General features: G+C 42.1%; 1 protein-coding gene across 6 annotated transcripts in view; it reads left to right on the top strand.

Moving 5' to 3' along the window:
* The first annotated feature begins 257 nt into the window (after window positions 1-257).
* LOC121158743 (synaptotagmin binding cytoplasmic RNA interacting protein) overlaps window positions 258-27,399 on the top strand; it is a 36,213-nt gene continuing 9,071 nt past the window's right edge. The window contains exons 1-10 of one of the 6 annotated variants that reach the window (XM_040983729.1): window positions 258-448; window positions 1,802-1,961; window positions 2,673-2,791; window positions 2,901-3,008; window positions 5,575-5,688; window positions 5,788-5,964; window positions 18,591-18,726; window positions 21,794-21,999; window positions 25,252-25,401; window positions 25,705-25,826. In XM_040983729.1, coding sequence (XP_040839663.1) covers window positions 1,814-1,961; window positions 2,673-2,791; window positions 2,901-3,008; window positions 5,575-5,688; window positions 5,788-5,964; window positions 18,591-18,726; window positions 21,794-21,999; window positions 25,252-25,401; window positions 25,705-25,826 — 1,280 coding nt within the window. In that variant the 5' untranslated portion in view covers window positions 258-448; window positions 1,802-1,813. Of the gene's footprint in view, window positions 449-1,801; window positions 1,962-2,672; window positions 2,792-2,900; window positions 3,009-5,574; window positions 5,689-5,787; window positions 5,965-18,590; window positions 18,727-21,793; window positions 22,000-25,251; window positions 25,402-25,704; window positions 25,827-27,399 lie in introns of those variants that run through there. The other 5 variants (XM_040983726.1, XM_040983727.1, XM_040983728.1 and 2 more) reach the window with 5 other exon arrangements.

The following is a 27,399-nucleotide window of genomic DNA, read 5'->3' as shown; positions in this document are numbered from 1 at the left end:
GAGGGCGGAAGGGCGGCCACTCTCGCCTGAGGGGCCCGCGGGCAGCAGCGTTAGCAGCGGGAGGAAGGCGCGCAGAGGGAAGGAGGCAGGGCCCGGAGGAGAGGGCGCCCGGAGGCGGCGGCGGCGGCGGCTGCTGCTGGGGGTCGTGGCGGTGGCAGGGGGAGGAAGGAGGAGCTGGCTGGCGGAGGGCAGGGGCAGAGGGAGTGAGTGAGAGGAGCGGACGCGCGAGGTAGGGGAGGGAGAGGGGGGGTCACGCGGGGGCGCGCGCGCGCACCGGGAGCGCGCTCGGAGGCGAGTGGAACTGGATCGGGTTTGCTGCCAGCGGCGTGAGCTTCGGCCGCCATTTTACAACAGCTCCACTCGCGCCGGACACAGGGAGCGGCGAGCACGCGTTTCCCGCAACCCGATCCCCTCGGACAGGATTCCTCGACCGCAGCCCAACGGGGAGGTAACGACCGCTGGGATCCGGGTCTGGGAGGGGAGCTCCATGACATTGTGGAGTGAGCTGGGGGAGGGCGGCACGGACGGAGGGGGGGGAGAGAAACCGGCTTTTCTGGAAAATGGATTCCAAGGGGTAGAGGAGCACGTTGGCTGGGGCTGCCAGCTAGTAGGCCGCGGTCCGCGCCGCCGCTGCCTGCGCTCCATGTGCTGCCACCGCTCGGGCTTTGTCTGCGGCGCCCCGGGAGGAGGCGCCTCCGCAGCCCCGTGGCCCGTGCGGACCGCGAGCGGCCGCCGAGTTGGTGCTGTCGTGGCCGCGGCCGCGGCGCGGGAGTGGGCGGAGAGGAGCGGGTCCTGTCCCGCAGCCGTGCTCGGGGTCCCGCAGGCATGGGGGGCTGTGCACGGAACGCCCTCACGCAGCCGGCTGCTCGGCCTCGGCGCCGCAGTGCCTGCACCGAGGGGCGAGGGGTGGGGACCTGCCCCGCGCGCCGCGGGTCACGTCTCCCGGCGGACCGGCGGCCGGGGGTCGCCCGCGCTTGGGAGAGCCCGGGGCGGAGAGCCATGTGTCAAGGCGGAGACGGCGGCGCTGGGGGGCGGGGAGAGCCTGTGGCCTGGCGCCGCTGCGGCCTCGGTGTGGAGGAGCGAGGTTGTGCTGCTGCAGGTTTCTGGGGGTTCCGACCGCGGCTTCGGTCTGCTGTCGGGAGCCGGTGACGGTCGTCTTGGCCTGGGGCTCGGTGGGTTTCCGTTGAAGGAAGTTGTAGGACATTTGAAGGCGCAGAGCACGTGTTTCTGATGGGCTCCTGGCGGCCGCAGTGGTGAGGCTGCCGCTCTGCTCTGGGTGCGGAGTCGGGGGCGGGCTTTGGGGTGCGGGGGGTGAAGGGTGGAGAAATTGGGTGGTGGGAAGGTGGCTTGTGTGAGCGCTTTGTTCTTCGCTGGCTGTTGTTACCGATACCCATAAGCGGCAGGCGGGAAAAGCGCGCACTTTAGGGGTTTACCTTGGAGAGGGACGAGCCCAGCTATGCTTTTCCACACATCTTGTTCTTCGTGTGGGCACAGCTGCATGTGGCACGGTGGCTCGTCTTCGTGCTGATTGGGCTTCATTTGTAATAGGGTTCTTCCTAGGGAGTGTTAGCAGGTGAGTCAGGGGTGGTGCTGAGGAATATAGTGAATCGGTCCTTCTGTTCCCTGCGCACCATACAAATCTGGCTTGTCAGGCGTTAGTGACTTCAAGTAGGGCTGCTTTAAAGGGAGGCGCAGTCTGGCTGGTGTAGTAAGTGGTAGAGAAAAGTAAGGATTGGGGCTCTCATTGTTCTTCATACTTTTCGAAGATCCTAGTTTAATTTTGCTTATTGCGTTTAAACAGATCTCTGGAAACATGGCTACAGAACATGTTAATGGAAATGGTACTGAAGAGCCCATGGATACTACTTCTGCAGTTATCCATTCAGAAAATTTTCAGACATTGCTTGATGCTGGTTTACCACAGAAAGTTGCTGAAAAGCTAGATGAAATTTACGTTGCAGGTAAGAACTAACACTTGCAAAATTACATATGAAATTTTACTATTGGATTTCTGGCTTTGAACTAAAATAGCAACTTTTTGTGGTTTCCAAGAAGTGTGGGAACTGGAATTTGGTTGTGATAGTTGGTGGATTTTAGGTTTGAAGTAGGTCTGGGGGGTGGGCTGAAGGGAGTCGGAAGCAGAAGGCTAGCTGTTCTGATGTCCTGCCGTACATGACACCAGGAACAGCTGCTACAATTTGGGAGCTGGCCATGGGATTTTTTTTTTTTTTTGGTATTTTTATAGGAGGATTTTTGTTAACTAGCTTGGTAACTGTAGCCTTGTTCTGTTGTCTTAGAGTGGCTGTTACTTTTTCTTGTGGTATTTGAAATTGAGTAGATTTCAGTTGTCATGCTTGGTATTTTGCTGGTTGATCGTAGGAGTCGCAAATCAATGTAGTTACTGTAGAAATACTGTCCTGTTCTGAACTGTCTAATTTGGACACAAAGCAAGATGTGAAAGTTGACTCGTGTATTGTAAACCGTGGTTGAGGGGCTTTAGTGTAAGAATGTAGTTTAGAATGGCAAAACTTGTGTGTTTTTCATCATGTAGATAAGGGGAATAGGGTAGTAGGGTAGTTGGCATACAAGTACTGGTATTGGCTAATTTGACTTTTCTGAAAAAAATTGTTGCCCAAAATATAAATGTTGTTAATTACATTTTTTTTCTCCAGGCCTAGTTGCACATAGTGATTTAGATGAAAGAGCTATCGAAGCTTTAAAAGAATTCAATGAAGACGGTGCATTGGCAGTACTTCAGCAGTTTAAAGACAGTGATCTCTCTCATGTGCAGGTAATAATATTGTAGAAATGAAAATTTTGAGTACTTGTTCTGTTGACATGCTGTGTTGTTTTAGTTGCACATACAATAATTTAAGTATGAATGGACAATTTCTTTACAGAACAAAAGTGCCTTTTTATGTGGAGTCATGAAGACTTACAGGCAGAGAGAAAAACAGGGGACCAAAGTAGCAGACTCAAGTAAAGGACCAGATGAGGCAAAAATTAAGGTAGGTCTTTAACTTTCTTAGTTCTAATGCTCTTTTAACTTCTGTAACTTTGAAAAATGTTCTTTGGGTACAGAGTATTGCAAAGGTTGAGGCAATTCTGTCATCTTTTCTGGTCTTTAAAGCTTCCTCCCTTTAACTTTTCTTAATTTTCTGTTTTATCTTCTTAGATACTGATGATTAATTCTGTATTGCATTAGAAATAAAAATATTTAGAGAAACAGGTCCATTTGAAAAGCTGCAAGTCCAGGTTATGGACAGTTGTGCAAACGAATTGAAATTGGATGGGAATCCGTTTTTGTCATGGTGGTGGAGTAAGTGCTTTACGCAGCTGGCTGATTTCTTAGCAATCTAGAACGTTAGTGAATTTAGAATTTTAACACTTATGCCTTTCTTTTGTATTAATGTGGTTAGCTAAGATTACAGTTTACTTTTTAAAAAATATTTATTTATTATTATTTTTATTACAAAGTCAGATATACAGAGAGGAGGAGAGACAGGGAGAAAGATCTTCCATCTGATGATTCACTCCCCAAGCGACCACGATGGCTGGTGCAGTGCTGGTCCTTAGTCAGGAGCCAGGAATTTCCTTCAGGTCTCCCACACGAGTACAGGATCCCAAAGCATTGGGCTGTTCTCAACTGCCTTCCCAGGCCACAAGCAGGGAGTTGGATGGGAAGTGGAGGTGCCGGGATTAGAACTGGCATCCATATGGGCTCCCAACGCGTTCAAAGCAAGGACTTTTAGCCACTAGGCTACGCCCCTGGGCCCAGATTATGTTTTATTTCTGAAAGCAGCAATCAGGTTGCTGTGTGGAAAAGGAATTTTCATTTAAGATCATGTGGCAAAATAAGTGGCCTCAAATTTAGCTACATTTTTTACGTTGGTGTTAGTTTTTTAGTCTAGCTTAGCTTTCTTAGCTTATAGAGAAGGCAGTGATCATACCAATTTTTAACCTGATGGTCTTTAATGCCGTGCTAGTGTTCTTGAGCTAAGGGGTGTGACCCAGAAAATCGGTTAGGAAAGACATGGGTATTGGTTGATTGAATCATAAAGGCTTGGGCAGTTTAGAATATTGAAATATGAAAGTTAGCTGCTAATGTCAGCCGTAAGACTCAAAAATCTGAGTGCATGAAGTTTGAATTCTAAATCCAGTTTTTCTGTAAAAATGGGGAATATTCCCTATTGTAATGATGTCTGCTAACAAATCTACATTTTTAGAAGTTAGACTTTATATTGATTTAGCTTGTGGAACTTTCAGTTATGTTTTTGGGAGGGAACAGCTTAAACATTTAATGGTACTTAAATTGTAACAAAAAGTCATAAAAATACTTGTATATTTGATAGATGGAGCAAATTTTGCTCCGTTTTTTATGTTGGAATCAAGTTGATATTTGGGCAATGAGAAGATTAAGGTTAAACTCTGAAGGCGCAGATTACACATGTGAAAGACGAAAGATGAGCAGTTTAATGATTGAGTTTATTTGATGGATTTGAATTTTTACTTTGTTGTGCAGTTTTGCACCAGAGCGGTCAGGAGCAGTCATTTTGGTGTGAGAAAAGAACAGCTTTTACAACAGTGTGAATTTTTCAGTTTTTGTCAGAATGTTTTGAAAAATTTTAATGAATGCAGTATTTCATACATATTTAATGTTCTTTGGAAGATATTTAAAATCTGTTCATTTTAATTTTCAGAGACTAAGATAAACTCAGGTCATCTAATAGCATTTTAATTAGGTTTTGTGATGTGGCTGATGCTAGTCTTTTTCAGAATTTACAATTAACAGGTTGGTTTTATGTAGGAAAACTGGTTTTATAATTTGGTTAAAGTAGTCAGGGAAATAATTCTTTTGACTTATAAAAACTTTTGCTTGTAGTGGATGAAGAGAAATTCTTGTCCTGAGTATATATTGTTTAAATTTTAACAGTGCATATATTGTAGGCAGATAAAATGTAGCAGGTGTGTCACATTGTTGCAATTCCATAGCTTGCAAAATTGTTTTGGCTCTAGTTTTTTTTTTTTTTTTGTTTTGTTTTTAATGGTCCATGCTGTCCTGTGAGGCGTGGTGCTCTAATGTCAAGTAATAAGAGGTGGTTTTTTCCTGTAGATCCCAAGTTTCTAGACTTGGTTTGAGGAGTGTAATTTCTTCAAAGTTGGCAAAATGCCCAGAATGGCTTGTGCACCTTGGAGTGGGGTACAGGGAATTTATTCGGTAAGAAATTCAGATTTGGGAGATAAACAGCTAAATTAGTTGCATTTTTGGGGGTGGTATTAGCAAAGTAGATATCTTGAAAGTTGCTGATGGATTGAGCTTAATTTTTTGCCCAATGACCATTGCTAAGTAAATTGCTAAAAAATGATGTGAACAAGAAACTGAAAATTTGACAGTAAGTTATGGATGTAATCAGGGCAAATTAAGGGGAAAATTCTGAGATAAACACCAGAAACCTATTTATGGGAGATTATTATCAAGGCAATTGGAAAGATTTGGACAAGATGGAAATCCTTCTGAATACATGTGTGTAGTTTTGTGAATTCAGTGTATTGATGATATTTGAATTTTTTAAGGCACTCTTGGAAAGAACAGGCTACACACTTGATGTGACCACTGGACAGAGGAAGTATGGGGGACCGCCTCCAGATTCCGTTTATTCAGGTCAGCAGCCTTCTGTTGGCACTGAGGTAAAGAAACTAAAAACTTGTACCTTTTGCTGTAAAAATTCAGGTACCTAATTTCCTAAAGAAAATTCTCCATGGTTTTACTTCATATTTAACTTGCAGATATTTGTGGGGAAGATCCCAAGAGATCTGTTTGAGGATGAGCTTGTTCCTTTGTTTGAGAAAGCTGGACCCATATGGGATCTCCGTCTGATGATGGATCCACTCACTGGTCTCAACAGAGGTTACGCGTTTGTCACTTTTTGTACAAAAGAAGCAGCTCAGGAGGCTGTTAAACTGGTAAGTCTGTTCCCCTTTTAGACTGTATTCACTGTCTTTAATCTCAAGTTTTTCTTAACTGTGTTTTAAGAGTTTATCAACTGTTTCTTTTGAACTGTTCAGTCTGTGTTGTCTCACTGTGTAAAAGCCAGAGGTGTGCTTTTTTTTCAAGTATAATGACTAGAATTCATGGTCTATAAGGTAATGTGGAAGATTTCTTAGTAAGATGATTCTTGAACTTAGTAGGCTTTAGTAATCTGGTTAAATTTATGGGGATGTGAAATAGTTTATGAAAGAAAGCTGGTAGATTTGTCAGTTTTTTGACATATCTGGGCTATCCCTTTTGCTAAAATATTTCTCAGACATAATAATTAGTTCTAAGTTAATTAATGAATGGCAAAATTTGGTTTAAAAATACCAGATGTTAAATTGGGGACCAGTGTTTTTAAAAATAAATAACTTCTAACTACTTTTATTCCATGACTACATTTTTATAGTTGAAGAGTTCAGGATTACTTTTAAAGCTATGAACAGTACCAAGGAATATATTAAGGAGAAGCTTTTGTGGATGGCTTGCTATGATAATGATTTCTGGATTTTGCCTTATCTAGATTTCGTATTTCACGGGGTATGCTAAAACCAGTGTGAAATCATCAGTGATTTCTCCTGAAATATAGCCCCCCAGTCAGATGCACAGGTTGAGTATCATCCTTTATCTGAAGTGCTTGGGTCCAGAATTAATTCAGATATTGAAACATTTTATATTAATTAAGGGTTCTCAACCTGTACCATAAATTTTAAAGCTGATCATAAAGGAGAAACAAAAATCTGTGTTTTGCTCTTCTCTATGGCTTGAAACTCTAAAATACATGTGATAGAAGTATGGTGGAGGTTGAATGTTAGCAAAGTATGCTACCAGTAAGAATGTAGGTGTCAGGGCTGGTATGAAGTAGTGGATCAAGTCAACAATTATGATGGTAGTATCCCATAAGGGCTCTGATTCGAGTTCTAGGTAGCTGCTCACTTACAAACAAGCTCACCTTGAAAGGCAGAGGAAGGCCTGGCGGTGTGGCCTAGTGGCTAAAGTACTCGCCTTGCACGCCCCGGGATCCCATATGGGCGCCGGTTCTAATCCAGGCAGCTCCACTTCCCATCCAGCTCCCTGCTTGTGACCTGGGAAAGCAGTTGAGGACGGCCCAAAGCTTTGGGACCCTGCACGCATGTGGGAGACTCGGAAGAAGTTCCTGGATCCTGGCTTTGCATTGGCATAGGATCGGCTGTTGCGCTTACTTGGGGAGTGAATCATCGGACGGAAGATCTTCCTCTCTGTCTCTCCTCCTCTCTGTATATCTGACTTGAGAATAAATAAATAAATCCTAAAAAAAAAAGGCAGAGGAAGATGGGCCATTGATTGTTTGGGCTGCTGCAACTTGTGTGGGAGTTCTAGATGAAGTTCTGGCATCCTGCTGCATGCTGGCTTAGTCCTCCGTGACTGTGGTGTCCATCTGAGGAATAAACCAGTGGATGGAAAACTGCTGTCCTCTATCTGCCACTTTGCGTGTAACTCAGACTCAGTGCTTTTTAAAGAAGGATTTATTGGGCCCTGCGTGATAGCGTAGAGGTTAAAGTCTTCACCTTGAATGCGCTGGGATCCCTTATGGTTGTCGGTTCTCGTCCCAGCAGTCCCGCTTTCTATCCATCTCCCTGCTTGTGGCCTGGGAAAGCAGTCGAGGGCGGCCCAAAGCCTTGGGACCCTGCACCCTGTGGGAGACCTGGGGGAAGCTCCTGTCTCCTGGCTTCGAATCGGTTGAGCTCCAGCCGTTGCAGCCTCTTGGGGAGGGAACCCTCAGATGGAGGATCTTCCTTGGTGTCTTTCCTCCTCTCTATATATCTGGCTTTCCAATAAAAATAAATCTTTTAAAAAAGGATTGATTTAGGCCCGGCGCGGTGGCGCAGTGGTTAAGGTCCTCGCCTTACACGCCCGGGATCCCATATGGGTGTCGGTTCTATCCCGGCAGCCCCTCTTCCCTTCCAGCTCCCTGCCTGTGGCCTGGGAAAGCAGTTGAGGATAGCCCAAAGCTTTGGGACCCTACACCCGTGTGGGAGACCTGGAAGAGGCTCCTGGCTTTGGATTGGCATAGTATCGACCATTGCGCTCACTTGGGGAGTGAATCATCGGCCGGAAGATCTTCCTCTCTGTCTCTCTTCTCTGTATATCTGCCTTTCCAATAAAAAAATAATAAAAATAAATCTAAAAAAAAAAAGGATTGATTTATTTTATATTTAGGAAAGGAGAGACAGGTGTGGAGAAGGAGAGACAGAAAAAGAGCTTCTATCCACTGGTTCACTCCCTGTGTGAAATGGCCAGAGCTAAGCTGATTCAGTGCCAGAAGCCAGGAGCTTCTTCCAGGTCTCTGACATGGGTGCAGGGTTCCAAAGCTTTGGACTGTCTTTGACTGCTTTTCCAGGCCAAAGCAGGGAACTGGATGGGAAGTGGAGCTGCTGGGATTACAACCAGCGTCCATATGGGATCCAGGTATATGCAAGGCATGGATTTAGCCACTAGGCTCTTCGCTGAGCCACTCAATTTTTTTAAGATTCAATTTTTGCACCTGGTACGGTAGCCTGGCGGCTGAAGTCCTTACCTTGCATGGGTGAGTACTGCACAGTTGGGAATGGCCCAGGGCCTTGGGGTACATGGAGAGGCTCCTGGCTTTGAATTGGCTCAACTCTGGCCATTGTGGAGTGATTGAATCAATCTCTGGTCATTTGGGAGTGATTCTTGGATGGAGGATATTTGTCTCGCCTGTCTGTGTATCAGACTTTCCAATAAAATAATTTAAAAAAAATTTTGTTTAAAAGGTTAGGAGGGAAAGTTCTTCCATTCGCTGGTTCATACCACCATGGCCAGAGTTGGGCTGGTCTGAAGCTAGGAGCCTTCTCTAGATCTGCTGCGTTAGTACAGGGGCCCAGGAACTTGAGGCCATCTTCTGCTTTCCCAAGTGTGTTAGCAGGGAAATGGATTGGAAGTAGACGTGCTGGGACATGAACCTGTACCCCTGTGGGGTGCTTACCACAGGTTGATTTGCAGCTTGCTGTGCCGCAGCCCCAGCCAAAGTAAACAAGTTTGATTTTTTTTTTTTTTTTTTTTTTTTGGTGGGATGGAATTGTGGAAGATTGTTTTTCTTGGAAAGACAGATTTACAGAGAGGAGGGAGATTTTGAGAAATCTGGTGGTTCACTTCCCAAATGGCCGCCATGGGTAATGCTGAGTTGATCAAAAGCCAGGAGCTTTTTTGAGTTTCCTGTGTGGGTGAAGGGTTCCAAGGCTTTTGGCCATCCTCCTTGGCTTTCTAAGGCCTTGGTCAGGGAGCTGGAGGGAGAGTGGGACAGCTGGGGTATGAACCAGCACCTGTATGGCATCATGGCGCTTGAAAGGGGAGGTTTAGCCCGTGAAGCCATTGTGCCAGACCCAAATAGTTAACAAGAAAAATAGTATAGGAATCTTTAAAAACAAATAATAGCAGGAAGTTAAGATGCCTATTGGGACATGTCTGTCCTCTTATCAAGTGCCTGGGTATGAGTCCTGACAGTACTCCCAGTTCCATGCTGTTCCATGCCAGTATGTATAGAGATGTAGCAGGTGATGGCTGCTATTCTTTACTTTGGGCCTGCCCAGTCTTACCTGTTGGGGCATTTGGGGATAAACTAACAGATAAACCATGTCCTGTCTCTTTGCCTGTTAGCATATAAACAAAAAAATTTATGAATTAGACATTTATTTTAAAATATTGGCTGAATTTTCCCTCAAAATACCTTTTCTTTATTTCAGAGGAGATATAGCTCTCTAGGGAACCATTCACTTGTAACCTGTCTGTCATCAAAATTTTAGTTTCAACAGTTGAGATAAAATGAAGGACTTTTTAAGAGCTTTAGATTTACTTTATAAAAGCCATTTTTTGTCAAGTCAGCAGGACAGTATAGCTAAGTTGTAATGTGAAGATTTGGAATGACAAGCCAGTGATGACCTCTCTTACTATAGAAAGCTAACTGAAAATTTATCCAGTGATGTCAGATTCATTTTTTCTTAGCATTTTAAGGGATCATAAAGCAATATTAATATAGGACATGTAATTCTTTTTAGCCTAATTATGGGAAGTCCTCACCAGGCCCCATTTCTACAGCGTTTCTGGAAACCTTATAGTAAAGATAACATCAGCAGGAATGGATGGTACAAAACTTGGATGTGACATGATTTTGAATCCCTTTTAGAAGACATTCTGGTTGTTATAGGTCCTAAAAAATTTCATGGGAAACATGCATGATTTGAAAAGTATCATGAAGTATCAAGATTTTTTTCACAAAAGAAGTCTTCCAATTTTTTTTCTTTTTAAGTTTTAATTTTTATTGGGAAGTCAGATATACACAGAGGAAGAGAGACAAGAGGAAGATCTTCCTGACGATTCACTTCCTAAGTGGCTGCAGTGCCTGGAACTGCGCCAATCTGAAGCCAGGAACCCAGAACCTCTTCCAGGTCTCCCACGTGGATGCAGGGTCCCAAGGCTTTGGCTGTTCTCGACTGCTTTTCCATGTCTCACGCACAGAGCTGGGCGGGAAGTAGGGCCGCCAGGATTAGATGGGGCTGACACCCTTGGCATCCCGGCACGTTCAAGGCGAGGACTTCAGCTGCTAGGCTACTGCATCAGACCCAAGCCTTCCCATTTCATTTCTTGTGAACCTTTTGAAGTTCATCTCATACCACTAAAAATTATATGTCATGTTTTTTGAAGGATACTTATTACAATAAGAGGACTAGACTTGTAGACTAAGAGGTTAAAAGACTAAAGTTCTACAGAAGATTGCAACATTGATTCAATTTTTTGTCACTCGTGAAACTTGGTACCTATTTTTAAAAAACTTTTCTGGGGCCTGGCGGCATGGCCTAGTGGCTAAAGTCCTCGCCTTGAACGCGCCGGGATCCCAAATGGGTGCTGCTTCTATCCCAGCCGCTCCACTTCCCACCCAGCTCCCTGCTTGTGGCCTGGGAAAGCAGTCGAGGACGGCCCAAAGCTTTGGGACCCTGCACGCATGTGGGAGACTCGGAAGAAGCTCCTGGCTCCTGGCTTCTGATCGGCATAGCATCGGCTGTTGTGCTCACTTGGGGAGTGAATCATCGGATGGAAGATCTTTCTCTCTGTCTCTCCTCTTCTCTGTATATCTGACTTTCCAATAAATAAATAAATCTTTAAAAAGAAATTCTTTTCTGAAAAAATTGGCATATTTTGAAAGATTTACAGAGGAGAGAAAAAATATAGGTCTGCATATACAGGTTCTCTTCCAAAATGGCCTCAGTGGCTTGGGTTGTGCAGTCCAAAGCTAGGAGCCAGGAGCTTCTTTAGGGTCTCTCACTGCTACAGGGACTCGAGCACGTTAGCTGTCTGCTGCTTCCCTGTGCATTTCAGCAAGGAGCTGATTGAAGGGCAGCAGCAGGGAAACCAACTGGCGCCCAGACGGCGGCTGACACTGCAGGTGGAGGCTTCACTTGTTGTGTGAGAGTGCTGGCCCCTCGTATATATTCTTCACAGGACTACAGAGAGTTTGTGTTGTGCTTCTGAACTTGAATTACAGTACTATCCAAGGCAAAATTTTGTATGGTGTCATTCTAGTTATTTATCTATATTTGTTTTTATTGGAAAAACAAATTTACAGAGAAGGAGAGACAGAAAGGTTTTCTATTTGTTGATTCACTCACCAAATGTCTGCTATGGCCTGAGCTTCTTTTGGGTCTCCCAATTGGATAAATGGTCCTCAGGCATTGGATCAACGGGTGGAAGATTTTCCTCTGTCTCTTTCGCTGAATCTGCCTTTCAAATAAGTTAATCTCAAAACAGAAGGTTGAAGTACCTTGCTACTGCTTTTCTTTTGGTGGAGAAGTATTTTAAGGTTAGCCATTTAGCATTAGTTTCTTTCTTTTTTTTTTTTTTGAGATTTATTTAGTTCATTGGAAAGGCAAATGTAAAGACAGAGAGGAAGATCTGAGGGTTCACTCCCTAAGTGAGCACAACGGCTGATGCTATGTTGATCCGAAGCCAGGAGCCAGGAACTTCTTTCTGGGTCTCCCACGCGGGTGCAGAGTCCCAAAGCTTTGGGCCATCCTCAACTGCTTTCCCAGGGCACAAGCAGGGAGCTGGATGGGAAGTGGAGCTGCCAGGATTAGAACCGGCGCACATATGGGATCCCGGTGCTTGCAAGGTGAGGACTTTAACCACTGTGCCATCATGTCAGGCCTTAGCATTAGTTTCTGATAAACCATGATTTCACATAGATTCAAAACTATTGAAGATGTTAATTTTTTAAAAAAAATAATGCTTATTTTTATTTGAAAGGCAGATTTTACATGGGGAGTATGAGAGGCAAAGGGGTCTTTCATCTGCTATCACCACCCTAAGCTGATCTGAAGCCAGGAGCTTTATCTGGTCGCCCACATAGGTGCAGGGGCCCAAGGGCTTGAGCCATCCTCTGCTGCTTTCCAAGGCCTCAAGCAATGAGCTGGACTCGGATTGGTAGAGCTGCAGGAAAAGGCTTAGCTTGGCTATGCTACCATGCCACTGTAGATACTAAAATTTGTGAAATTTAGAAATGGGTTATTTGATGCTAACTGCTGAAGAAGAGGCAGAAAGTTCCCTATTTGTTTAGGAAAACACAGGGAGAGCACCCTCTCCATGTCTGGGGCTGAACTGTGACCCTGGAGCTAAATCTGGGTCTTGTACATAGGTAACAGAAACCCAGTCATTTGAACCATCAGCACTTCAGCTCCCCATGGTCTACATTTTAGCAAGGAGCTGGGCAAGGAAACCAGGTACTTAGAATTTGGGATATTTCTTTTTTCAAAAAAAATTTGGTTGGAAAGGCAGATTCACAGAGAGAAGGAGTTACAGAAAGATACTCTGCCAGTTCACTCCCCAAGTGGCCACAATGACTGTAGCTGAGCCTGTTAGGAACCAGGGACCTCTTCCGGATCCTCCCACACAGGTGGAGGTTCTCAATGCTGTAAGTCCATCCTTGGCTGATTTCTCGGGCCACAAGCAGGAGCTGGATAGGAAGTGGAGCATTTAGGACAGGAACCAGCTCCAATATGGATCCCAGTAGTTGCAAGGTAAGAATTTAGCCAGTAGGCTGTAGCACTGGGCCTAGGATGTGAGTTTCTTAATCATTGTCGTAAATAGATGGCCAAATGCCCACCCCTTCATGTTTTTTCTTTCCTTCTTTAAATGAGACTAAAGTTTTCTTTTTTCTGTTTAAGGTTTATTTTGAAAGGCAGAATTATAGAGAGAAGGAGAGACAGAAATAGATCAATCTATCAGTTGATTAATCTTGAAACTTTAGTTCACTCCCCAAGTGGCTGCAACATCTAGAGCTGGGCCATTCCAGAGCCAGGAGCTAGGCGCTTCTTTCAGGCCTCTCATGTAGGTGCAGTAGCCCAGTGACTTGGGCAGCTTTTGTTTTTTCAGGCCTCTAGCAGGGAGCTGGATCAGAATTGGAGCAGCTGAGATTCTAACCTAGTGCCCAAATTGGATGCCTGTACTGCAGGTAGACATTTTATCTGTTAGATATTTGAAAATATGTGATGTTTCTAGTTGTTCGAAGGACCAGAATCACAGGTTTGTGTATGTATTTTGGACAGTGTGTGGCTATAGTTATAACTCCAAGGCTAGTGGTGCTAAAATGCGTGTGTTCATCCTGTATAATAAAATATACTGGCTTGATGCTGGTAATTCAAACGGTGAAGAAAGGATGAAGGGGTATGCTACTTTGAGTAAGGATTGTCAGCAGCCTTGTGAAGAGGTTTGAACAGCACAGTGAAGAAAATGTGCAATCTATTTAGAGCAGCGTTTCATGAATGTAAGTGGGAAATAACCTGTTTTTAAGGTCAATGCCAGGGGCTGGCATTGTGGTATATACAATAGATTAAGGTACTGCTTGGGAATCTCTCTCTTATGTGTTTGTTTTGGCTGTTTGGCTGATGTGCCAGGGAGGCTACAGATGATAGTGTAAGAACCGAATTCCTGCCACCCATGTGGAAGAACCTAATGGAGCTTTTCACTCCTGGCTTCAGCTTGGCCCAACCCTGGCTGGGGCCATTAGAGGAGGGAACCAGAATATGAGAGATGTGTGGGTCAGCTCTATCTTTCAGATAAATACATAAGTTTTAAAAACCAGGATTAGGACAGAAAAAGTTATTGCTGTATTGCTAGGAGATAGTACTTCATGATTGCCAGGATAAGTTGCACAGTGTTGTTAAAGAGTTTTGAACTTGGTGTAGGTGGTATGATGTGAATGTTTGATTAATGAAGGATTTCTGTTGAAGAGAATCAGGAGTATTACAGCAAAAGAAAGAGGTCAGAGATTTCAGAGAGAGAATTGACAGGTTACTATTGGTGTGTTTTAGGCTTTTTTTTTTTTTTGATAGCTAGAGAGCACTCCTTCATTGGTTTCTATTCTCAAATGTCCTTGTGTACTCCCCAAATGTCCTCATTGGCTAGGGGAATTGAGAACTCAGTTCAGGTCTCCTACATGTGTTGCAGAGGCCAACCACTGGAGCCACTCATTGCTGCCTCCCAGGGTGTGCTAGCAGAAAGCTGGACTCTGGAGCCAGAGCTAGGAGTCAGAACACATGAGCTCTAAAACAGGACATGGTATCTTAATAAGGGCCTAAGTGTCTGCTTTGTTTATGGGCTATATCCAACTTTTGTTAATGATGTAAATGAAAGGGGTATTGGACTATACTGGAAATTTTAGTGTAGTGGTTTCAATCTACACAGAATGCTTTAGTTGGCAAAATTAGGATCTGAAAATATTTTGGTTGTGTAGGAGAGCTAGTTTCTATATAACAAGATGGAATTGATAGAACTGGAGTCCTGTACTTAATAGGTGAGTGTAGTGTGAATCAGAAATGTGGTATAGTTACCAAATGAGCTAAGGTAAATAAAGCGTGGTTTACTGGTAGAGCATTATTAGTAGTTTCTGGTTTATTCTGGGCTCCTCAATCAGTCTCGCTCTGCATTACCCCAGTGTAGTTATTGATGTTACTCGTTAGTGACACTGGAGTGTCAAGATCTTTTCTTTTGTGTTTTTTGTTTGAAAGGAAGATTTTACAGAGAGGGGAGACTGAGAGGTCTCTGTCTACTGGTTTACTCCCCAAAGGGCAGCACAGCCAGAACTTAGCTGATCGGAGATTGGGAGCCAGGAGCTGCTTTCTAGGTCTTACACTTGTGTGCAAGGGTTCAAAGGGCTGGGACATCTTCCAGTGCTTTTCCAGGTCACAAGCAGAGGCTGCATCAGAAATGGAACAACCGGGACATAAACTGGTCCCCATATGGGATGTTGGTGCCATAAGATGGAGGATTAACTTGCTGGACCACTGTGCTGCCTTGCTGGCATCTCCTGGAAACACTTTGCAGCTATTGGGGAAGAAATTATTAAGCATAGTGAATAACTGAATTCTGAGCTTTATGTATGGGTATATATCATTTGGAGGAGGAAATAGGTACAAAGATAAGTTTTCTGATTTAGAAATGTTGAAAGTAGATAGATGGAGGTACAATTAGGACTGAGCAACCACTTCTTGGGGTCAGATGCCAAATCTATATTTGGTACATTTCTGGGGATTTGCTGACTGATGTCTATAGGGAAGGGAAAAAGTAAAGATATGAGTCTACATGACAGGTTGAATTTCTGGATTATTCAATTAAGAAATTGCATTGAATTATGATCAGAATTTACTTTTGTATTTGGTTGCTTCACTGTAGTATAAATGGTGAAAGCCTGATTTTTTGAGCTTCCTTAATATTGGGATCCACCCTACCAGACCTCCCCATTTGTTCATTTCATATGTCATGGTGTCTTATTTGAAATGTAGAGTGACACAAAGATCTTGTGTCTGTTACTACACTGCTTAAATGGCTGCAGCAGCTGGGTCTAGGCCAGGCCAAGGCCTGGAGCCAAGGGGCTGCAGTGCTAGATTTTTGTTAGTATGCTTAAAATACATGCTTAATCCATAGTAATTACTTCAAGAAATGCTTATTTCTAGGTACTACTTTTGTTTTATTTGGACGAAATGATGATTTATTTTGAAGAACCAGTTTACTTTTGTATAAGGTTTGTTTTTCATTGGAAATTTCAGTGAGTGAGCCTGGTATGATAGCCTGGTAGCTAGATTCTCACCTTGCATTTGAGGGGATTCCATATGGGTGCTAGTTCATATCCTGGCTGCTCCACTTCCTGTCTAGCTCCCTGCCTGTGACCTGGGAAGGCAGTGGAGGATGGCTGAAGGCCTTGAGACCCTGCACACACGTGGGCGACCCGGAAGAAGCTTCTGGCTCCTGCATTTGGATGAGCTCAGCGTTGACTGTTGTGGCCACTTGGGGAGTGAAACAACAAGTAGAAGATCTTTGTATCTCTTTCTTTCTGTATATCTGCCTTTCCAATAAAAAAAAAAAATGAATCTTAAGAAAAATGAGAGTGAAGAGGTAAAATGTATCTCAGAAATTTTGCTGAATCTGAGCCAGGTTATTGATAGGAGGAGACCACAACTATTCTTTTTTTTTTTTTCAAGATTTATTTATTTATTGAAAAGTCAGATACACAGAGAGGAGGAGAGACAGAGGGGAAAATTTTCCGTCCAATGATTCACTCCCCAAGTGAGCACAACGGCCGATGCTATGCTGATCCGAAGCCAGGATCCAGGAACTTCTTTCTGAGTCTCCCACTTGTGTGCAGGGTCCCAAGGCTTTGGACTGTCCTCAACTGTTCTCCCAGGACACAAGCAAGGAGCATTATGGGAAGCGGGGCCGCCGGGGTTAGAACCAGCGCCTACATGGGATCCTGACGCGTTTAAGGCGAGGACTTTAGGCTGTACTCTATCATGTTGTGCCCCATCCACTTTGAGATTTCTTATCAGGACTTTGGTTGCTCTTTATGGTGGTATAAATAGAGCTCAGTTTTTGTTAAAAGATTTTTTTGGGGTTATGTATTTTTATTATACTGAATAATAGCTCCTGCACTTAGACTACTTGGAAATGAAATTTAAATAGTCATCCTTAAAGTAATCCCTGAGTCCGATGCAGTGGCTCAGTAGGCTAATCTTTCACCTTGAAGCACTGGCATTCTACTTTGTGCTAGTTCTAGTCCCGGCTGCTCCACTTGCTATCCAGGTCCCTGCTTATGGCACACAATAAAGTAACTGTTTAACTCCTTACATTTACATAAGATTTTTGTATAAGGTGTGTAGTGATTCATGTTTGTGTGACTCTGCTTGTATGTATTTATAAAATAGTCTTCGATATCAGCTGTGCAGGGATTGATAAATTGTTACTAACTGTTGCCACCATTACTAGTATACAAGCTTGACATGGTTTCAACTAGGTATACCATCTGGTCTGCTTTTCAGATACCATGGATGCTTTTGATTTTTAGTTTGTAAGTAAGTCTGATTGTTACTTCCCAAGTAGCCGCAGTGGCTTGAGCTGAGCTGATCCAAAGCCAGGAGCCAGGAGCTTTCTGGTCTCCTACATGGGTGCAGGGGCCCAAGGCTTTGGGCTGTCCTCTACTGCTTTCCCATGTCGCAAGCAGGGAGCTGGAGGGGAAGTGGAGCAACCAGAATATGAATCTGTGTCTATGTGGGATCCTGAGTGTGCAAGGCAAGGATTTTAGCCACTAGGCTACTAGGCTACCATGGCAGGTCCTGTAAAAGTAACAGTTTTAGTGATTTCTAAAATGTTTCTCATGGTAATTCAGTGTCCCCATGATATAACCAAGCTTGGAACCAATGCATTTAAACCACTTAATCAACTTACGTTTTTGGGATTTTGAATGGAATTTTCTTATTGTATTGTCTATTTTATGTGCTGGGTGCCTGCTGGTCCTGGAATCAGTTTGGCTTACATGAGATCAACTTCATGGAAGAGTTAATTTAAATATTTTGGGCCTGGCGTGGTGGCTAGCAGCTATATCCTTGTCTTGAATGCCCGGGATCCCATATGGGTGCTGGTTCTAATTCCAGCAGCTCCACTTCCCATCCTGCTCCCTGCTTGTGGCCTGGGAAAGCAGTCGAGGAGAGCCCAAAGCCTTGGGACCCTGCACCCATGTGGGAGGCTTGGAGGAAGTTCCTGGCTCCTGGCCTGGGATGGGGGAGCCCCAGCTGTTGCGGTTACTTGAGGAGTGCATCATCGAGTGATAGATCTTCCTCTCTGTCTCTCCTCCTCTGTATATATTTGACTCTGAAATAAAAATAAATCTTAAAGATAATAAAATCTTGTTATGAAATGGCAGTTTTTGAATTTAAACAAGCTGCTACAAATTGATTTCCTAAAGTATCAAGTTTTGTAAATTTCAAGCATTTTACAATAATCTTACAGGAAATTCATTAAGTTTGGTTAGTAATATCTTCATACCTCTTCCAGGCAGGGGATCTTTGATGTAGGAATTATTGTAAACTTTTTAAAGGGTGAAAATAATTAGTTAAAACATAATACTAAATTTCTTGTTAAACTTGATCATTTGTAGTGGAATTTGTTGACTTACTGTTATAAATAATTCTGCATATTATAAATAACTTAAAAACACTGAGTTTTTTTTTCTCTCTTTCAGTATAATAATCATGAAATTCGTTCTGGAAAACATATTGGTGTCTGCATCTCGGTTGCCAACAATAGGCTTTTTGTGGGTTCTATTCCTAAGAGTAAAACCAAGGAACAGATTCTTGAAGAATTTAGCAAAGTAACAGGTAAGTTAAATTTCATTGAAAAGAGGTACAGCTTTTAATAATAAATGCAATAGCCTATTTCTATGTGCCAGTGATTGTTTTGAGCATTACATTATTGGCTTATTGAATCTTTCTTAGAACTTTGCGGTGAGTTGATCTCATTTTTCAGATAAGGAGAACAGGCTTAACAGATTTTGGAAAATAGCTTTCCAGGTATTACGGAAGCTTACAAGGAATACAGGAGAGACTTAATTCTGTCTGCAAAATCATTGTTCTTCCCCCGTTCTTTTCTCAAAATCATGGGAGTAGATACCTGTTAACAGATTATGCATTGCTAATGTTTTAACATTTTTGAACTATATCTCATTTTTATAATAATTCCTAAATAATAAACTGCTTTTTATTGGGAAATGCTTTGCCTGCTGTGCTTAATGAAGTATCAGTTTATTGCAATTACAGATTTGAAATTCTTAGATGGTAAGACCTTTGAGATAAAGAGAAAAATATGATACAATTTTTAGTGTTTCCTTTTGTAATAAGAAATACCATTTGATTTATTTTCTAAATATTTTTATTTTGAATTTTGAATTATGTGGTATAATTTCGTATAGGCTGAGATTCCCCCCGCCCCCCCACCAAACTCCCACCCCCAGACAGATTTTCCCTGTTTTACTACAAGAGTGTCGTCCTTCATAAGGAATCATAAGTCTATCAGTCTCTTATTTAAGTGTACCCTGACATTTTTTTGGTACAGGCAATGTCAGCCCAGCATCCCATTGTCTAGACATGTCCAACAGTTTCATTGGGAATCCATCTTTCGTCTGGAAGCAGGGATGCATATTTCATTATACCCCCACATCTGGATATGGTAGACCCCAGCCATCACTATACATTTCCATTATTGATAAGCCATGAAACAAGGTCAACATCTGGTGTGAGTTAGAACAGCCACGACAGCAGCAAATTACAGCACCATAACAAAACGCGCCACTGAGTAACCAACACATTGGTGACAAAAAGGAAACACAAGTTTCTTGGGAAAAATGACACCACTGTATAATCCATGAGCCAGTAATGAATTTGACAAGAGAAAACTGAAATAAACACCAAAACATGGGATACAGCCCTAACAAACGAAAAACAGTATGGATCGGATTATTGAAGTTACACTGTCCATGCTGGTTTCCTTATGTAAGAGAGAATATATGGTACTTGTTATTTTGCGATTGACTCATTTCACTGAGCATAATGATCTCTAGTTGGGACCACGTAGTTGGAAATAATAAAATTTCATTCCTCTTAATAGCTGAATAATATTCCATGGAGTAGATGTACCATGGTTTCTTTAATCACTCTTCTTTGGATGCACATCTGGATTGTTTCCATGTCTTTGCTATTGTAGATTGTGCTGCTGCAGATATAGGATTACAGATCCCCTTCTGGTATGCAGATTTCACTTCTATTGGGTATATTCCTAGGAGCCGGGATAGCTTGGTCATATGGCAGGTTTATTTGCAATTCTCAAAGGGCTCTCCACACTGATTTCCACAGTGGTTGTACTAGCCTACACTCCCACCAGCAGTGAAGGAGGGTACCTTTCTTCCCACATCCACGCCAGCAGCTGTTGTTTGAGATATCAATGTAGGCCAGTCTGATTGGAGTTAGGTGGTACCTCAATGTGGTTTTCATTTGTATCTCTCTGATGGCTAGGGAGCCCGAGCATCTTTTCATATGTCTGCTAGCCATTTGAATCTGTTCTTTTGAAAAATGTTTATTCATTTCCTTTGCCCATTTTGTTACAGTGTTGTATGATTTTTTTCTGTTCCTGGGTTTCTGAAACTCTTTGTAAATCCTGGATATTAGTCCCCTATCACTTGTGTAATGTGCAAAAAATTTTCTCATTCTGTTGGTTGCTTCTTCACTTGGTTGTTTCCTAAAAAGCTATTTCAAAGGCATAGTTAGAGTGTGTGGCTGTTTTCTGCTTCCTTATTTCCCAAATGGCTGCGACAAGCAGATCTGAGCTAGGTAGAAGCCATAAACCTAAAATTCTATGCAGGTATCCAATGTGGATGACGGGTAAGAGTGCTTCACTGCTTCCCAGGTGGTATTAAGAAACTCAGTTCGAAGTGGACAACCAAGCCTGGAATCAACACTCCAAAATGAAGTGCAACCTGCTAATGCCACACTGCCAGCCCCTACATTGCTCCTCCCTCCCTCCCTCCCTCCCTTCCTTCCTACCTACCTACCTACCTACCATAAAGATCTTCCATCTGCTGGTTCACTCCCCAGGTGGCCTCAGTGGCTGAACCTGAGCTGATCAGAAGTCGGGAGCTTCTTCTGGGTCTCCACATGGCTGCAGGTCTCAAGGGTTTTGGCCTTCCTCTATTGCTTTCCCAGGCCATAAACAGGGAGTTGGGTGGGAAGTGGAGCACCTGGGGTACAAACTAGCACGCGAAAGGCAAAGTTAGACACTAGGATACTGTACTGGGCCCTGCATTGGTGTATTCTTTAAAAAAAATTAAGAGGCCAGTACCAGTGCATTGCTTGGTAAACCTCCACCTGTGGTCCAGTGTCTCATATGGGTGTTGGTTCATGTTTCTGGCTGCTTATTTCTGATCCAGCTCCCTGCTTATGACCTAGAAAAGCAAAGGGAGATGATTCGGGTTCTTGGGACCCTGCATCTTTAATGGAAGACGCAGAAGAAGCTCTGGGTTCAACTTTGGACAGGCTTAGCTGTGGTTGTTGTGGTTGTTTGGGGAGTGAGTCAGTGGATGGAAGAGCTCTCCTTTTTCTAACTCTGCCTTCCAAATAAAGGAGTTTTTAAAAAAAAATACAGATTTTCACATACCTGTTTGATTTCACTAATGGAAACAAAACTATCCTTGAGTCTAAGAAAATGTGTTTATTTTGCTGGAAATGTTTGGAAAGGATGGATTTGAAAATGTATCTGCAACTGATTTTTATAGTCATTTGTAAACATGAGTAGTGGAAGTATTATTTTCCTTTTTAAAGTATCTCAAATACAAATGCTGTGATTACTTACACTTGCTATTTTATGCTAAAATCTTCGGTGGTTGTTTATTTTCAGAGGGTCTTACAGACGTCATTTTATACCACCAACCAGACGATAAGAAAAAAAACAGAGGTTTTTGCTTTCTTGAGTATGAAGATCACAAAACAGCCGCCCAGGCACGGCGTAGATTAATGAGTGGTAAAGTTAAGGTCTGGGGAAATGTTGGAACTGTTGAATGGGCTGACCCTATAGAAGATCCCGATCCTGAGGTTATGGCAAAGGTAAAGAAAGATCTTTTTTGAAGTATTAATGGAAGATGGTTGAATGAGTCAGAAAGAAGTGAATTGTGCAGTTTTTCAGCCATACTTACGAAGATGAGAGAAATGTTTTTAGTAAGAGGGACTCAGTAGACATAACAATATGCATGTGAAGTGAATGTAGATATTTATTCATGGATCTTCAGCCATAATTATGTAAGCATCATTCTTTATGAAGTAGTTAGACTACATGTGGTGGGCATGGCTTATTTACATATTATGTAGATTATAAGAGCAGTTTCCTTGAATGATGCCATTAACTTACAATTTTTTTTTAAAGTCTTGTTTCTAAAAATAGTGAACAGTACGGGCCCAAAGAACTGCTGCAGTTACGGTTAGCTATTATTAGGACACTGCTTTCACAGTCAGTTGAGATACCCTGTGAGAATAAACATCTCCAGTCAACACTTTGATGCATTCTATTGAAGTTTGCAGTTAAGTTATTCTACCCTTTGTCTAGGGAGAGTTCTCCTTTTATTAGTTACAGTCTGCCAAACGAGGGGGCTACATAAAAAGATTTGCTTCATTTCCACTTTTTTTATTTCCGGTTTTTTTTCCTCCATGAACCTTTGAAAGTCCCCTTTTATAACTAAGATAAATTCATAGAAGTGTGAGATGGAAGACATTTAGGATCCTCTCTCACTGACCTATGAGAGCTTACTGGATTAGCATTTTAGATTAATAAATTCCAATTTAGGAGAAAATGATAAGGTTTCTTAGCCAAAAAAAAAAAAATTAAATTCTTAATTATACTTGGAGAAATTTTCAGGGTTAATACTAGAATTTATCTTAATTTTGATTGTTACTTCTATAAGATCTCAAGAACAGGTCCTAGATAGTTGTGTTAGAGTGTTAAAGTTCAGCTCTTCCAGGGTCTGGCGGCACAATAGCCTAGTGGTTAAAGTCCTTGTCTTGTAGGCTCCAATGATCCCATATGGGTACTGGAGCTTATCTAGATGGCCCCACTTCCCATCAGCTCCCTGCTTGTGGTCTGGGAAAGTAGTAGAGGACAGGTCAAAAGCCTTCGGACCATGCACCTGTGTGGGAGACTCAGAAGAAGCTCCTGCTTCTTGGCTTTTGGATCGGTGCAGTTCCAGCTGTTGTAGCCGCTTTGGAAGTGAATCATAGGACAGAAAATCTTCTGTCTCTCCTCCTCTCTGTATATCTGACTTTCCAATAAAAATAAAATAATTCCTTTAAAAAAAAAAAAGATTCAGCTTTTCCCGACTGTGAGGAAATGATTATTGCACGCTATCTTCAGTTTTCTTTCTAAATTGTTTATTAGAGAAGTTTTATATTTAAAGCAAAATTTGATGAACACTAGAATTTGCAACATACTTCCTGCTAATTTTAAAAAACACATTTATTTATTTTTTATTGGAAAGGCAGATTTATAGAGAGAAAGATCCTTCTTCTGCTGGTTCACTCCCCAAGGAGCTGTAATGGCCAGAGCTGAGCCAATCTGAAACTAGGAGCCAGCTGTTTTTGTTCTGTCATACAGGTGCAGGGTCCCAAGGCCTTGAGGTGTCCTCAACTGTTTTGCCAGGCCACAAGCAGGGAGCTGGAAGGGAAGTGGAGCAGGTGGGACACGCACTGATGTCCATGGGATCCCGGCATGTGCAAGGCGAGGATTTAGCCACTGAGCCATTGTGCTGAGTCCATACTGACTACCTGTAAACATACACAGCCATTCGCCAGCAACACTATGGTAGTCATAATTTTTCAAAAGCGATGAATCTGTGTTGATCACCAAAGTTCCATGTTTGCAGTAGCTTTACAGTTGGTGTTTTACTTAGGGTTTCAACATGTATGCTGACATGTATCCCCGTTTTAGTTTCACACTAGTGGTACCATATGAGTTTCACCGCTCTGATGTCTTCTGTGCTTGCTGGTTTTTCTCAACCACAGCAGCAGTCACTGATCTCTTTGTGGTCTTTTTGGAACATGCACATGATACAATTGGAATCTCCACAGATTTAGCTTTTTTTGTTTATAAAAGCTCAAGATTCTCCATTTGTTAATACACTTTTAGGGTTTCTTCCTGCTGATAAAGGCTTCGTGGTTCATTTCTTGATAGTGTATCCACTTGAAAATATATTTCAATTTTAATTTTTGGCAGTTGTTAATAAAGTTAGTATAAACATCTGTGTACAGATTTTTGTGGAAATAGGAATTTTCTGCCCCTTTAGATAAATACCAGGGAAAGAGATTGCTGCTGGATTGGAGAGAATATCCTTAACTTTTAAAGAAACTGCTATACTGTTTTCCAAAGTACATGTGCCATTTTGCATCCCCACTGATAGAGTTCTGTTGCTCCACTTTTATTGTTGGTGTTTTGAATTTTTTTCAAGATTATCTTATTTTCAAGGCAGAGTTACAGAGAGACAGATCTTTCATCACTGCTCTATTTCTCAGACGGTTACAATGGCTGGAGTGGGCCAATGCAAAGCCTCTTCCACATCTCCGAAAGTACATGGGCCCAAGGAGCTGAGCTATCTTCTGCTCTCCCAAGCCACAAGCAGGTAGCTGATTTGGAGGTGGAGCAGGCAGGACACAAATTGGCATCCATATGGAAGGCCGGTCTCATAGATGTGGATTTTCATTATTCTAATGGATATCTATCCACTTTTGTTTTAATTTGTAGTTCCTGCATGAATGGTGAATTTTTTTAAGCCTTTTATTTTTATTGGAAAGGCCAATTTACAGAAAAAGAGATAAATTTTCCATTTGCTGACTCACCCAGAAATGGCTGAAGCTGAGCCAGTCCAAACGTAGGAGCTAGGAGCTTCTACTTGGTCTTCCACACAGGTACAGGGCTCCAAAGCCTTGGGGCCAGCTTTTGCATTTTCCAGGCCATAAGCAGCTAGCTGGATGGGAAGTGGAGCAGCTAGGACATAAACTGGCACCCATATGGGATCCTGGCACTTGTGAAGGTGGTTTGGGCAAGGTTAGCCAGATGCCATCGAGCTGGACTGGAATGATGAACGACTTGAGCCTTTTTTATTATCTGTGTATCTTTGGTAAGATATCTGCTTCTGATTAATTGATCTTACATAGCATTCTCGCTTCTTGGTATTTGTCCAACTCAGATGAAAAATTTATGTTTGTAATAGTCTAATGGATTGTTGTGATGCAAGTTAACTTTGTAAGGTGAGATGGTGATATGTTGCAAATTGAATTTGGAAATATGCTGAGAATTTGTGTTTTGAATTTCAGGTCAAAGTGCTTTTTGTACGGAACCTTGCCAATACTGTAACAGAAGAGATTTTAGAAAAGGCATTTAGTCAGTTTGGGAAACTGGAACGAGTAAAGAAATTAAAAGATTATGCTTTTATTCATTTTGATGAACGAGATGGTGCTGTCAAGGTAAGCAATGTTGGGGGTTAAAGGCATTTAAAACAAGCCAATGAGTTTTAGTTCTACAATCATTATGCTTAAAAAAGTGAAGGATGTTCATTTGCAGAAAGTATTCAAACCTTGAATGGCCTTAGATCAGTCTCAGTTTAAAAACAAAGTTGTAGAACTTAATCATTGAAATCTTATTAAATTGTGTATTATTGAGAGGATGATATTGCCTATTATATCATTAAGACTAACAATTTTTTTAACTAAATGTCATAATTATTCTGAAAGGCTATTTTTATGTTAATCAATGTGTAATTCTTCAAGGCTATGGAAGAAATGAATGGCAAAGAGTTGGAGGGAGAAAATATTGAAATTGTTTTTGCTAAGCCACCAGATCAGAAAAGGAAAGAAAGAAAAGCTCAGAGGCAAGCAGCGAAGAATCAAATGTAAGTGAAACTGAAAAAAACTACGTATTTTTATGTTAGTTTACTAGAGAATGACAGGTGTTCCTGAAACTTATTAAGCAAATTCCTAACATAGCTTTTAAACACTTGAATTGACAGCTTTCAAATCATTACAGAAATGTGAAGATGAGATCATGAAAGAATTAAGCTCTCGTTATCGACTCTACTTTTGATAGCAAGTACGATTCTAAATACTTAGAATTTTGCTTGCTTAATAAAATGGAAAACTAATCCAAACCATTCCTACCGTATTTTTCAACAGGTGTTCTTGAAGATACTTTAAATATTAGTTATTCAGCATCTTAAATTGTTTTATCAAAGGGTGAAGAGTTGCTTCTCAGAGTATGAAATACCCAATTATGATAGACTCCACTTTCTTTATACAAAATAGGGACTTTATGTATAGTACCTGTTGGAACTCCTAAGTTTTCATGTGTTATGCTAGATTTTCAAAAACAAGAGTAAGTTGATGGAATGGTCCAATAACATACCTAGCAAAAAAGTAAATGTATTAATTGTATTAATTGGAGGAATTTGTAGAGAATCTGAAAAGGCTATTTAATCATGAAAATGTTTTTGTTCAGACTTTCAGAAATAACTGGGTTGCATTTTAAGGATAAAGTTGGGCCTGGTGTGATGGCTCAGAGACTTAAATCCTTGCCTTGCTCGCACTGGGATCCTACTTGGGAGTCAGTTCTTGTTGCGACTGTTGCACTTCCAATCTGGCTCCTTGCTTATGGCCTGAGCAAGCAGTAGAGGATCGTCCAAAGCCTTGGGACCCTGAACCCGCATGGGAAACCTAGAAGTTCCTGGCTTCTCTGTTTGAATCACCTGAGCTCTGGCCATTGTAGCCATTTAAGGAGTGAGCCAATGAATAGAAAATCATTCTTTTTCTGTCTCTGTGTGGATCTGCCTTTCCAAATTAAGGGGAAAAAAATTCTTGTTCTTGTAGCTGTTGATAGCATTAACAAGTTTTAAGCCTGATCTCTGGATCTGAAATGGGATTAGCCCTTAAAACATGTTGATACCCCATATTTGTTCTGGGCATGAAGAAATGTTCCTTACAGGATTGGTGATGGTGGTGTTGAAAACTACAATTCATTTTGGTACTGTATATTTCAGGTTCTTTAATGTACCTTTTTAAAAAAATTATTTTATTTGAAAGTTGGACTTAAGAGACAGAACTTTCATCTGCTGGTTCATTCCCCAGGTGGGTGTAATGACTTGAGTGAAGCTGGGAGCAAGGAGTTTCTCCTTGGTTTTCCATGTGGGTACAGTCAAGCATTTATGCCATCCTCACTTTCCTAGGTTATTAGCAGGGAGCTGCTTCAGAAGTGGAGTAGTCTGGACTTGAACTAGCGCCCATTTGGGATGCTGGCAGTGCAGGTGTAGGATTAGGTTATAACATCCTCTCGGCAGCCCCAAAAGTTCACATTTTAGTTGGCTTTCTTTAAATGAAAATTTTTTTGAGGTCTCATATTAGGTATGTGGTTTAGACCAGTTACATTGATTTGATAGATGGAAGCTGATGCTAAATAATAAGTATATTATTATT

The sequence above is a fragment of the Ochotona curzoniae genome, unplaced genomic scaffold (assembly GCF_017591425.1).
Source record: "Ochotona curzoniae isolate NIBS_2020 unplaced genomic scaffold, NIBS_Ocur_1.0 contig_3819, whole genome shotgun sequence".
Classification (NCBI taxonomy): domain Eukaryota; kingdom Metazoa; phylum Chordata; class Mammalia; order Lagomorpha; family Ochotonidae; genus Ochotona; species Ochotona curzoniae.
This window is presented reverse-complemented; position numbering and strand designations above follow the sequence as displayed.